Here is a 14755-nt window from a genome sequence, read left to right on the forward strand (position 1 = left end):
ATAGAAAATGGAAAATTTCATCATTGAAAATGGGAAATTTCATCTTGAAAAATGGAATTTTCATAACAGAAAATGGGAAATTTGATCATAGAAAATGGAATTTTCATTGTAGAAAGCAGGAAATCTGATCACAAAAATGGTATTTTTCATAAGAGAAAATTTAATTTTCATCACAGAAAATGGGAATTTTCATCACAGAAAATGGAATTTTCATCATGGAAATGGAATTTCATCAGAAAATGGGAATTCATCAATGAAAATGAACTTTCATCATAGAAAATGGGAAATTTGATCATAGAAAAGAGAAATTTGATCATAGAAAATGGGAATTTTCATCATAGAAAATGGGAAATTTGATTATAGAAAAGATCAATTTGATCATAGAAAATCGGAATTTTCATCATAGAAAATGAGAAAACACAAGAACACCAAACAAATCACCTCGGAAACCCACAGTTGGCAAGTACAGTAATTAGCATTGAGAAAAATGTCATTAAAATCTTCCAAGTGTCATTAAAACTGCTCATTATCCTGTAATTGACCTGTTGATCAGATTCGAAAATGTATATAAAGGGGATTTAAAACTTATGGGCATAGTGTAATTTTGGCATCCAGGGCAGTTGCAATGGGAGATATGGTCATCAATGGATTAATCCTAATTGTTTAGGCATAGGACTCACCTGGGTTTTTAACCTGTAGACTTGTTGAACAATATTCAAGTTGCTTGTCATTCATTACACTATTCTTGAAAGAGCAAGATTTGTAAGGTGCGTTGGATACAGTATACAAATGTGTACTGTACATGAAAATGTTATAGTAAAAGACATAAAACCTGAAATAAGAGGTCATGTCATATGTCCACTCTAAATGAGGCGAATACAGTATAGTAACACTTTTTATTCACGGGTTTGCGATTTGTATTTTAGACTATTTGTGGTAAGCAGATGGTGGCTAGCTTACGTGCCTCTCCACACACAATCGAGTCGACCCCAAGATTTCCTCTCCCTGGTTTGCGTTCAACTATTGCCTGCGATGAAGCATCTAGTGTTGTACTCAAAACTGAGTGCTTCTGTGTGAAATGGCCCCTAAAAGACTGCCTAGTGTCAATGCTAAGTGATGCTAGTGGAGTGGAACCTAAAAGGCAGAAGTCAGTGATGACACAAACAAAGAACGTTGAATTAGAATTATTAGACAAGTTAAAGAGGGATGCGGCCTGCCATGGCTGGTCAGCTGTTTGGTATAGGAATACAGTACTGCACTAAGGTATTATAAGTTACTATTTGCAGTTTTGCACCATTCCTTGGAACCTAACCCCTGTGATTAACAAGGTTCACTGTAATTTTGGGAGATAATACTAACTGAGGAAAGAATTCAAACACACAGTACTTTGAGATAATGTTGTACTACTTACAATATGAGGGTTGAAGGGAGGGATAGGGAAGGTTGTCAGAGGATGCACTGGACAGGCCATATTTAGTTGCAAATATTAAGGGTTTTATGCAGAGAAGGGGTTATATCCATGGTGCCACTCACAATATGAAGGAAATGGGTAATCAAAGAGGCTCTGTTACTGATGGCAGGTTAGACGTCCAGCAAACAAAATTGTCATCATTAACAGCTAAAGCTTACACTTCCATACATCTTACTTTCCCAGCTTTGCAATGCACTGTGATATTCTTGGGAAATGTTAGAAAACTTTGGCTAATTATTATTTTCTTACAAAAGAAGGTATTGTTTAGTCCGGTTAGGCACAACTCTCTTAATATTTTGTAACAACACAACAGCCAGTTAAGTGACCAGTGGTCTAAAGTAAACAGTTGGTCTGAATCAATGCTGACATAAGTGAATTATTCACACTGTCAAGGGCACTGTTACTGGCTGGTCATCAAGGCAACAGTGACTTAATATAAGGGACATTCATACCGGTACTGATTTCTTATGAGGGAATCCTAACTGTTCTCTATCACTGTGCATAATTTCTATATTATGTAACTGGAATGGGTCAACTGGACAAGCAGTTCCCACATGTAACACAAACAGGCATACTATCAAGTAAAAGGATGCCATCAACCCTGAATTTAAAAGAGTATGTCCAAGGCCATCAATTTTGATATCTATTAGCAGAGTTAACACAAGTAACCCAATAAGACCAGTTTTATGGTATATGGTTAGGTTTATTGTGCGTGTGCAATCTAATGCTAACAATGTGGCTTTTCAGTTTCTAACTCCTACCACAACCTGACATTCTTTGAATAATGGAAATTTCCAGTTAACTTACCGTCTATACTTACAACATTTCAGCGAGGCCTTTGGCCCTGCCATCACTATGGTTCCGTATGAGCATGTGATAAGCTCAAGTTATTGTCAATTAAGTTTCAACGCAACAACACAAAGTACATGACATCATCCTTCAGTGTCCAATGGCTAGTTTTTCTAATTCATAGGATTTTTATAAATTCTAGGAGTAAAATTACATTACAAAATAAAACAAAGTATCTGTGTACTTCATAAGATTCTATCAAAGATGACAATTGTAACATAATCAACTGCATACAGTATATTAAAAAATTGCTAACCTAACCATATACCATTTAAAGACTCATCATCCTGAGGTTTTGCTTTCAAACAGAGAAATTAAAAGAACCTCTTAATACAACAAAGTCCATATCATATGAAATGTCCACACATATTAGTCTGGAGAACTTTAACAGATTGAGAAGCATGTGGAAACATAATAAATTAATATACTGTACAAGTCCTGTGCTAAAAAAAATTAATTAAAATAACTAAAAATCTACTACTGAAAGCTCCTATATTTACAAACACCACTTACAGTACAGTACATACAAACAATGCAGAGCTAACGATGGGATGACAAAAATTTTTCAAAAAGGAGTTAAAAATAAGGAAGATGGCACCATGGCTACAACACAGGAAGTTACCTTTAGATCATAGGGAGTACAGATAAATAGGTCATTGACAAAATATGTTAACATGTTATTTCACAAATGTATCCTTTATTCACTACAGACTAGTTCTCTCTTTCTCCACAGCTGGGTATCAATGCTCTGGGCTTTTCACCGCTCAACAACACACCTCGGCTTCTGCACGACCACAATGAGTTCCTCAATGAGAAAGTTTTCCTTCGGGGCATTGATATATATTATTCTATTATTCTGAACCTTGCCAACCTGAAGCCTTATTAAAGGTACCGAAAATATTCGATTTAGAGGTAATTACCCTGCTTGTTTGGTAGGTAGGTGTTAAATAAGTCAGTTTAATGTTGTGTTCAGTATTTTAAGTAAGGTACAATACTATTGTAATTGGCGACCTGAACCGGCATACACAAAACTTTTAAGTGCTAGCAAACAGTTGTTCAGGCTGACATTTTCCTGTTGAGCACAAATAGTACATACACAAAACTTTTAAGGGCCTTAATAGTACTGTTAAGTTAAAAGACCTCGGGAGCACTTTTAAGTCCCATAATAGTCATCTGTTAGTTGATACCATGGCAAACCATCATTTTTATCAGCGGCGGCAACGCATTTACCGGGAAAGGAGATATATATTTAATGAATATAGTGTTTATATATTAAATATGTTGTGTGTATTCCCTCTTTACAGCAGAGATCTTCTTTCTTGACTTGGACAATACTGAGAAAAGGCGTGTCTCACACTTTGCCACTGACCTCACCACACCAGGAAATGCAGCATTAACTCATGGTAATTTCCGGCCATGCCCTCTTTGGCTATTTATTGTTAACCACCCATCACCTTTTTTCACATGAAAATATTTTTTTGCTGGTTTTCTTGCCGTTCAAGATGAATCTGACATTTATTTTAAGGGCAAATCACTTTTCTTTTAGGAAGTGGCCTGTTAGGTCTGGTAACCTAACAAATAAAAAAAAAAGTTATGTTAGGTTACCTGACCTAAGAGGCCACGTCCTAACCTAACTTAAAAAGATTAGGTTAGGTTACCTGACCTAACAGGGCATGTCCTAACTGAACCTAAAATATAGTTAGGTTCTGTTAGGTTACCTGACCTAACAGGCCACGTCCTAACCTAAATAAAAAAGTGATTTGCCCAAAAGCAAGAAAACTAGCGAAAAAATATATCACGTTTATTTTTGGAATGCGCCGCTTACTTTAAGTATATTCTTTCATTACCCGATGATCTACTAAATGGTAAGAAAAAAAATCGTAAAAAGGTGATGGGTTGATAACGAAAATACCCTTCTTTTTGTCTTTATTATTCAGGAAAGCTAGCGGCCATTCAATATTAACTTTTTCTCTTCAATGGCATCCACCAATAATAAAGTCTGGTCTGCTGTCCAGTTGGGCTTCCTTTTCTTTCGTGGGGTTGAGACTGCCATTTACTCACCAAACAACACAGCAAGGAAAGGCCACCGATTACTATCCTTTGTTAATAAATCCTCATTCAAACCGCATAGATTAGTTTTTTTTAATGATCAAAATGTATATAAATGTAAATATTGATATTAATATTCATAATATTATTGAGGTTATTCAGCCAAAATACCATTTCATAAGATGAACTCCTGCTCCCTTTAGCGCTGTTTAACGGTACAGTATTTTAACAACTATTTGGCGGTTGGTAAAATTTTGCTAGTTAAGCTTTTTTGTATAACTTTTAAATTTTACTGCTAGCTAACAGTACTATTATGTCATTAGCATAAGTTTTGTGTATACGGGCCCTGGCAACCACATTGTATGGGTCACTGCTCCACGAATTCAGTCGGTGATTGATATTGATTTTGCCACTTACAGCGGCTACTTTATTGTCGCCCACACTCATCCTGTGAGCGGTAGCAAAAGGATTACAGAGTAGAGTTTACAAAGGGTCATAATAATTAACCCCCGTTGTCAGGATATTATGGCACTGAATGTTACAGTATTTCATTTGCATTATTTGTTTAGTTCTATACATAAAGGGTAACTTATTCACAAATCGTGAGTACAGGCGTGTGAGGCAGTATGTCTGGCGCTGTTATTCACATTCGTGAGTATTCAAGCTTGCGTTTTGGTTCTGTACATGAGACTTGATATAGTTACTAAGTGCAAAAAGTGGATACAATCTTAATATGGGCTATCTTGCCATTAGAGATGAAGTGTTGTGCCATTTCACACAATGTGCTGGACCTGTCCCTAAAAGGTTCTATCTTACAGTCGAGGCGTGGTGTTCAAGTGTAATGGCCATATGGCCACACACTTTAATTAATTTGTTTACATCTGCTTGAGGAACATACTGCCAAATTTCCCATTTTCTATGATGAAAATTCCCATTTTCTATGATCAAATTTCTCTTTTCTATGATCAAATTTCCCATTTTCTATGATGAAAGTTCCCATTTTATGATGAAAATTCCCATTTTCGATGATGAAAATTCCCATTTTCCATGATGAAAATTCCCATTTTCCATGATGAAAATTCCCATTTTCTGTGATGAAAATTCCCATTTTCTGTGATGAAAATTAAATTTTCTCTTATGAAAAATACCATTTTTTGTGATCAGATTTCCTGCTTTCTACAATGAAAATTCCCATTTTCTATGATCAAATTTCCCATTTTCTGTTATGAAAATTCCCATTTTCAATGATGAAATTTCCCATTTTCAATGATGAAATTTTCCATTTTCTATGATGAAAGTTCCCATTTTCTGTGATGAAAATTCCCATTTTCTATGATGAAAATTTCCATTTTCTATGATGAAAATTTCCCATTTTCTTTGATGAAAATTCCTATTTTCTATGATGAAAATTCCCATTTTCTACGATCAAATTTCTTTTCTATGATCAAATTTCCCATTTTCTATGATGAAAGTTCTCATTTTCTATGATGAAATTCCACATTTCTGTGATGAAATTTTCCCATTTTCTATGATGAAAATTCCCATTTTCTATGATGAAATTTCAAATTTCTAAGATGAAAGTTCCCATTTTCTATGATGAAAATTCCTATTTTCTATGATGACATTTCCCATTTTCTATGATGACATTTCCCATTTTCTATGATGACATTTCCCATTTTCTATGATGAAAATCCCCCTTTTCTACGATGAAAATTCCCATTTTCTATGATAAAATTTCCCATTTTCTTTGATAAAAATTCCCATTTTCTATGATCAAATTTCCCATTTTCTGTGACGAAATTTCACATTTCTATGATTAAAAATCCCTTGTCTATGATGAAATTTCCCATTTTCTATGATCAAATTTCTCTTCTATGATCAAATTTCCCATTTTCTATGATGAAAATTCCCATTTTCTATGATGAAAATTCCCATTTCTATGATGAAATTTCCCATTTTCTGTGATTAAAATCCCCTTTTTCTATGATGAAAGTTCCCATTTTCTAGGATGAAAAATTCCCGTTTTCTATGATGAAATTTCCCATTTTCAATAATGAAAAATCAAATTTTCTATGATGAAAAATACAATTTTCTACAATCAAATTTCCTGCTTTCTACAATGAAAATTCCCATAAAATTTATGAAAATTTTGGAAAAATTTCTGAAAATTTTCGAATTTATGAAAATTTTGGGAAAATTTGGAAATTTTTGGGCAAATTTTCCGAAAAATTGGAGAATTTTAAGAAAATTTTGGAAAAATGTTTGAAAATTTTTCTAAAAATTTTGGAATTTTTTCCAAATTTTTCAAAAATTGTCTGAAATTTTTGGAAAATTTTAAGAAAAATTTGGAAAATTTTAAGAAAATTTTGGATCTGGGGAATTTTCCAAAATTTTTCCAAAATTATCTGAATTTTTTTGGAAAAATTTCTGAAAAAATTCGAATTTCTGAAATTTTTTGGAAATTTTTAAAAAAAAAATGGAAATTTTCTGAAAATTTCTGGGAAAATTTGGGAAAATTTTTGGAAAAGTTTGCGAAAATCTGGGGAAATTTTTGAAAAACCTAGGGAAATTTTTGGAAAATCTAGGGAAATTTTTGGAAAATTTGGGGAAAATTTTTGAATTTTTGTAAAATTTGTTGGAAATTTTTGTAAAATTTTTGGAAATTTCCCCAGATTTTCCAAACAATTCCCTAGATTTTCAGAAATTTCCCCAGATTTTTAAAAAAATTCCCCAGATTTTCCAAAAATTTTGGAATTTTTTTTTACATTTTTCGAAAAATTTGGAAAATTTTTCGAAATTTTCGGATAATTTTCGGAAAATTTCTGAATTTTTTGGGAAGTTTTTGGAAAAATTTCTGTACATTTTTGGAAAATTTTGGAAAAGTTTTGGAAAAATCCTGAAATTTTTTGGAAAATTTCAGAATATTTGGGAAATTTTTTGGAAAATTTTGTAAAATTTTTGGAAAATTTTGGTAAATTTTAGGAAATTTTCTTAAAATTTCTGGGAAAATTTTTCATAAGATTTGTTATTGCTTGATATTGATTTTGTGTGATCTTCCAAAAATCTTATTATTATTGTTATTTATTTTATACTGTACACATAGGTGGTGGTGGTGGGAATAATTTATTAAATGTTCATATATTTATTGACTTGTTTAATTTTTGGCATTATAACTTAACTTTTGTTTGGAGAACTTGGGATTAATAATATAATAAATAAAACCAATACATTTGAAAGACTTCAGTGATTTGCGTTTATGTAACAATCTACCCTAGTGACAATGCCGTCCTGCCATTTTAAAAAAAGCGGTGACGCTTAATGGGTTTACTTAGGAGAGAGACCGTGTATTCCAAGGGTTAGAAAACGATCTCAATAATCAACTACAATTACCAGTAACAGCAAGTTAGTATTTGTTTATGTCTGTCTATTTAATATTTATCTATCCATCACTCTATCTAACTTGAGAGAATGTAAACTTGCAAGCAGAAATAAGGGGGAGGGGCGCCAATGATGATAGTAGCCCCCTTGAGATACATACTATGCCCTTGGCCTCCCGTGTAATCTATAAAAACTTCAACTTATCATGGTGATAAGAAAGAACTTGTAGTAAGCATTATACATACCCCTCTCACATATTTCATGTCTGTGGAGGCAGGGAATATCTTCTTCTCCACCACAAGATTCCTGAAAAAAAAAATATATTATTGTTTTAACCACATCAAGATGTGACATACAACTACAGATCTATGGGTATATGTAGTAGCACCACTATTCCAGAGTACTATATTGTAACACCAAGAGCCCTGAGTACTGTATTGTAACACCACTAGCCCTGAGTACAGTACTGCATAGTAACACCCCTAGCCCTGAGTACAGTACAGTACTGTATAGTAACACCGCTAGCCCTGAGTACTGTATAGTAACACCCCTAGCCCTGAGTTCTGCATAGTAACACCACCAGCCCTGAGTACTGCATAGTAACACCCCTGTTATATATATATATGTATGTTTATATGCTGCCTTTATTGATTATATATATATTATATATTATGTTACTTCTTACCAAAGTCAGAAAGTGTTTAGGTTTGTGTAAACATGAAATGTGTTAGGCACGTTGTAACCAACACCAGAGAATAAACTCCCCAGCTAGACTGACCATGTGACTCGTCATTCTCCCATTAAATAACGCAAGATACTTCACTGGCGACGAGGATGGGATTGGCAAAGTGTTTGTGAACTCCTTGAAGAGAGAATAGTGACCACTGAAGGGAAAGCTACTCTGAACCTGGAGAATTTAAGTGAAGAGAGCAACCATGGCTGGTGTCACTGGATACATGGGAAGATTAGGGGAGTATGATGCAGACAAGGAAGATTTCACATCATACTGTGAGAGAATGGACTTCTTCTTTTTGGCAAATGAATTAATGGACGACGGTGGTGATGCTCGGAAGAGAAAGGCCCTTGAAGAGAAAAGGAAGGCAATCTTTTTGACAGAGGTAGGAGCTAATGTTTATTCTACTCTGGTCAATTTGCTGGTTCCAAACAAGCCCAAAGACTCCTCACTAATTCAGATTACCAAGATTCTGAAGCAACATTTTGATCCTGCTCCACTTGAGATCGCTGAAAGTTACAAATTTGGCACAAGAGATAGAGGTAAAGATGAATCAGTAAGTAATTATATAGTAGCTTTGAAGAAATTATCCATTCACTAACTTTGGACAGTTCTTGAACCGAGCTCTAAGAGACAGGTTTGTAATAGGCCTGAATTATGAAAAAATACAGAATAAGTTAATGAACACCACTAACTTAACTTTTGAAAGTGCATGTCAGATAGCTACGAGTATGGAATTGGCGGAGAAAAACACCAGAGAATTTGTTCCCAATGCTGGTAGTGAAACAGTTGGCAGTAGTGGCTCAGTGTGTAAACTAACTGTAGCTAAAAGGAATAATTATACCACAAAACAAAGAACAAATGCTGATTTAAAATGTAAGAGGTGCCGAGGGAAACATGAAAGCTTTCTGTGTAAGTTCAAGAATTCAAAATGTTACAATTGTCAACGTATTGGACATATTGCTCCTGCCTGTAGAAGTGATAGAGGTAGAGTATATGCCGTTGAAGGTGGAGAGAAGGAAATGAAAAACAGTATTCATGAGAGTGTTAGTAATTTTGGATCTGATACTGATGAGAGTGCCCATGTGTTTACTATTTACACCAGTCGCGAAGAGAAAGTTAAACATAGGTATAATGTGGACTTGTGTATTAATGACACACCTGTAACCATGGAAATGGATACTGCAGCTGATTTCTCCATAATGAGTAAAGATATGTATGAGAAACTATTTGTGCATGTGCCTTTAGAAGAATCCGGTATCAAGTTGAGAACTTATACTGGAGATTTTGAACACAGAAGGTAAATTAGAGTGTGAGGTAAAGTACAAAAATCAGAATTTAAAGTTGCCATTAATTATAGCTAGTTATGTGAATAGACCAACTTTGTTAGGTAAGAACTGGTTGTGTGAACTTGAGATGGACTGGAAGGAGATATTTAGTGTTAGAATGTGTAACAGTATTCCAGGTCTTGAGAAATTGCTTGAAAAATACAAGATTTTATTTGTAAAGGGACAGGGTGGTATAAAGGGTTATGAAGCTCATATTACCATTGACAAAGATGTTACACCCATATATGCTAAGTCCAGACCTGTTCCTTATGCATTGAAAGGTGAGGTTGAGAAGGAATTAGACAGACTTGTGAGTGAGGGAATTATTGTGGAAACCGCCAAGAGCAATTGGGCTGCTCCAATAGTAATTGTACCTAAAGCTGATAAATCTGTTAGACTATGTGGTGATTATAAAGTTACCATTAACCAAGCTGTTGAGGATGAGAAATATCCCTTACCCACATCTCAAGATTTGTTTGCTGCACTAACAGGTGGAACCATTTTCACTAAGTTAGACTTGTCCCAAGCATATGCTCAGGTCTCTGTTGATGCTGAAAGTCAACAGTACCTTACCATCAACACTCATAAAGGATTGTATAAGTTCAAAAGGTTGCCTTATGGTGTTAAAAGTGCACCAAAGTTATTTCAGTGCATCATGGACAAAATTCTTGTGGGTCTTCCCAATGTGTTATGTTTTCAGGATGATGTCCTTATTGTTGACAGTGACATCCAAAATCATGTCAAAACCCTAGCCACAGTATTCGAAAGATTGTTGGCACACAATGTCAGGCTCAACAAGAGCAAATGTTCATTCCTAGCTAAAGAAATAACTTATCTTGGCATAGTGTACACATCCCATACTTGATCCCAGGAGATAAGAAATTTTTTGCACACTGCATTCAAAACGCTCTGCATTCCAGAATTTATGTTGTATTCCTCCACTAATCATTTGACAATGTATGTTAGCAACACTAGTTAACTCTGGTCATCATAAATACTTCTGTATTCTCCATTGAGATGTGACAGCTAGTGATGTCGAGGTCAACCTGCTTCCAGTCACAAGGGTTGAGACAATAATGTTGGTGTCATAGGTCAGTTTTAGGAGACACATCATAGTGTAAACTTGTGGATTTACTTCACTGCCCGGAAGACTTCAGATTATAAGGTAAGAAACGATGAAACTAATTCTGTAAAAAGCATTATGCTTTTCTAATTATGGAAAACATGTATATTGTTGTGATTATGTTCAGAGATGCATTTCTACAAGTCTCAGAAATCATTTTCCCCCCTTCATTCACAGCAAATCTCCACCAATGCATTTGGGTGTTAAATCATCACTTTGATCAGAAAGAATTTATGTTCTTAAAATACAATGACAAGGCAATATTTCCTAAAGTTCAGGTTCAGTTCTAAAAAATAATTATGACTGTCCTCAATATGTCATTTATAGCTATTTCCTGTATTGAAGCCAAGTTTAACAGCAATCCGATATGGCAGAAACCATATGCCTGACATGTCCTATGTGATGTGTGGAACAAGTTGTTGTATGATCAGATTTAGGATTCAGTATCCATTGAAATATATTTCTCAGATTCCTGCCACCATGATTCTCCTGACCTCCATGACACCTGGACTAACACTGGACAATGAAGGTCGTAACAGAGAATCAACCCATCGCCCAACTGGCTAGTAAGCTGACAACTGATGGAAATGATAAATTAAAAATAAAAATCTGAAGTGAAGTGTAAATAATCACTCTTTTTTGCAAGCAGCAGAGAAGGCGTCCCACCAGGGGTTTTTGCCGTCATCCACACACGTCTGTTCCTTCAACACGCACTGAAAAGGAAACAAAAATAATGGTAATAACGAAATAAATCCTCAATCCCTTCACTATAGGGGACATCACTTTTATTATTTTATTTGGCTCAGAAGTGACATTGTACATACCGGTAAGGGGTTAGGCTAGGAGTCAAACAAGTTCTGAATAATGCTAATTTTCTTTCCAAATTTTATAACCATTATTTTTATATCTACACTATATATACAGGTACTGTATATTTTTTTATAACTGCATTGTCTATGTGCATTGTATACCTGCATTGTCTCTATACACGATGAATCTAATAAAAATAGTTATTCAATACATATTCTTCTTTATAAACAAACTACTATACAGCAAAGCCTCAAATTACGATGATTCTACTAACAACGATTCATATTTAAAACCCTGGTGAATTTAGGACCCAATTCAATTTACACCGTTATTTTATTCGTATTTACGATAAAATTGAATATAAAATAAGATTAAATTACATTTTCATAATAAATAAAAACTAAATCCTGATATGCATTATAAAAAAAACCACACCTAGAGCACGGATGCTACCGGGCTGGTGAGTGGTGACGCCAGCATCACTAACATAAACAGTCGCAGCTTAGCAGGCATTTTATTATCACGTACCTGAACAGGAACAGGAGAGAAACTTTCTCGGGTATCTTACGGCATTTTTGTGCCCCTATTCTACACGAGGTGAGAGGTCTGTGGATATCTCACGCACATACTTTGGGGATGGAAGAATCAACAGTAAAAACTATCCGTAAGAATGAAGAAAAAATTAAAGAAACTGCTCAGTCTACAATTCCGTTAAGTGGAAATAAAGTTTGCCAAAGCAGGAGTGGGATTATGGAAGAAAAGGAGAGACCTTTAAGTATATGGATTGAAGTAAAAAATCAGAAGCATACTCCACTGAGCACTGTAATTATTCAAACAAAAGCCCAAGCATTGTTTAATGATTGGCGAGTAGAACTTTTGTTTTACACTCATAAGCATTAATTAAAATATATATGAACAGTAATGTGTAGCTTTCAGATTATGTACAGAAATAACACTATGTTTTCACATGTGCAGACGTATATATATGTTGGCCTTGTGCAATGTCTCACTTTTCTTGACCATCAGTGGTTACTTCTACAGTATTGTGCCATTTACATTAAATAACATTACTGTAATTAAAGCATATTTTTTTTTTTACATTTCTTTTACTACAACTACAACCAGGGTCTTATTTTCTTCAGCTTCATATGGAGAACCATCGTCATGGGTGTAAACACTTACAAAAATAATGCCTTCTTGTCTCCTCTTGTGTGTTTTAATATTCTACTTATTATTTATGAATACAGGTTGACAATCTCTTATCCGAAATCCTTGGGGCCAGAGGCATTTCGGAATTTTTCGGTTTTCAGAATGTTTTTTTTTTTTTTTTTTTTAATATTAGCCCACCCAGGCACAAGTCAATGACCCACATTGGGGCCTGGGAGGCGATAATATTATAATAATAATAATAATTTTAATAATTATAATAATAACAATAATTCATAGGTCTAGGCCGTGTTTCTCACTTTTTATCTTTTTTCATTCTTGTATTTCTTTATTATTATTATTATTATTATTATTACAGTGAACCCTCACTTTAGGCGGTCAATTGAACCCACGGAGGCCCGCGTAAAGCGAACAACATAACATATGGGATTAAATGAAATAGAGACCGGCTCACCCCCCAAACTCCACTTTTTCCGACACAATACCTATGTTCTAGTAAAAATAACATCTTAATTTTATGATGGTACATGCACACAATTAATACTTAAGAGAAATAGAGAAATACAGTCGCCAAGTTAATGTCCATTCAAATAATGGACTCAACTCCCTCCCCCTCTTCTCACACTGTTGGCTCTTCCCCCTCTGAGAAATGTTTGGGGGAAACCACTAGATTTTAAGGTATAGTAATAAATAATACCTCAAACTAAAGTTAGGATAATATAATTGACATTGCTGGATTCCTTGTAAGACCAGGAATACCCGGTATTTTGAATATAAATGTCATATATTTTGCACAAAAGATAACATATTTGCTCTGAGTAAACAAAATACTTGCATTAGATCTAAAATTTGTATGTCTAATGCAAAATCTATGATGCTTATATTCAAAATGATCATCAAATTGTAAGAATTCCAGCAATGAAATTATATTCTGGCCGGATAATTTGTATGAATTTTATGAGCTAAATAAAAAAATTATACTTCACCCGCGTTTATGAGTAGATGCACTGCGTAATGTGGGAATTCCGGTTCTGGCAGGGTACCGCGTAAATGTAGAAACGCGTAAAGTGAAACCTCGTAAAGCGAGGGTTCACTGTATTATCATTTTATTAATGCAGTATTATTGTTATTATTTTTATTATTATTATTATTATTATTTTATTTTGGTGTATTTTTCATTAAAATTTGTATTTACTATGAATAATTATATTATCCTAACTTTAGTCTGAGGTATTATTTATTACTAAAAAGGTAAATATTCAGGTTTCTCCCAAACATTTCTCTGGTAGAGAGAGTTGGTGGGGGGAGGGGGGAGGGAGGGACCGACCGACCATCTGGCGAGGTTGGAAGAGGGGGAAGGCAAGGTAGGGTGTTTTGATTGACAGATAGTGTTGTGAAGAATATTTTTTTTTTATTAACTGAAGATATTTGTTTTAGCTCATAAAATTCATACAAATTTCCCGGCCAGAATATAATTTACATTGCTGGAATTCTTACAATTTGATGATCATTTTGAATATAAACATAATAGATTTTGCATTAGACATACAAATTTTAGATCTAATGTAAGTATTTTGTTTACTCTGAGTAAATATGTTATCTTTTGTGCAAAATATATGACATTTATATTCAAAATATTCCTGGTCTTACAAGGAATCCAGCAATGTCAATTATATTATCCTAACTTTAGTTTGAGGTATTATTTATTACTATACCTTAAAATCTAGTGGTTTTCCCCCAAACATTTCTCAGAGAGGGAAGAGCCAGAGGGGGAGGGAGTTGAGTCCATTAACTTGGCGACTGTATTTCTCTATTTCTCTTAAATATTAATTGTGTGAATGTACCAT

General features: G+C 34.3%; 2 protein-coding genes across 2 annotated transcripts in view; one reads left to right on the plus strand and one right to left on the minus strand.

Annotated features, from left to right (window-relative positions):
- Positions 1-3053: 3053 nt before the first annotated feature.
- Positions 3054-4365, plus strand: LOC121859454 (aminoacylase-1-like; the record flags this gene model as incomplete). Its single annotated transcript, XM_042356267.1, is given in 1 exon segment — positions 3054-4365. A coding segment is annotated over 1 exon segment (153 nt), but the record flags the coding sequence as incomplete, so codon positions are not given.
- Positions 4366-7992: 3627 nt separating this feature from the next.
- Positions 7993-14755, minus strand: part of LOC121859456 (aminoacylase-1A-like) — a gene marked incomplete at its 3' end in the record, with an annotated part of 42797 nt that continues 36034 nt past the window's right edge. Inside the window, 2 exon segments of the mRNA XM_042356268.1 lie at positions 7993-8053; positions 11565-11644. Coding sequence (XP_042212202.1) covers positions 7993-8053; positions 11565-11644 — 141 coding nt within the window.

The sequence above is a fragment of the Homarus americanus genome, unplaced genomic scaffold (genome assembly GCF_018991925.1).
Source record: "Homarus americanus isolate GMGI-L3 unplaced genomic scaffold, GMGI_Hamer_2.0 scaffold7626, whole genome shotgun sequence".
In the NCBI taxonomy this organism is placed as follows: domain Eukaryota; kingdom Metazoa; phylum Arthropoda; class Malacostraca; order Decapoda; family Nephropidae; genus Homarus; species Homarus americanus.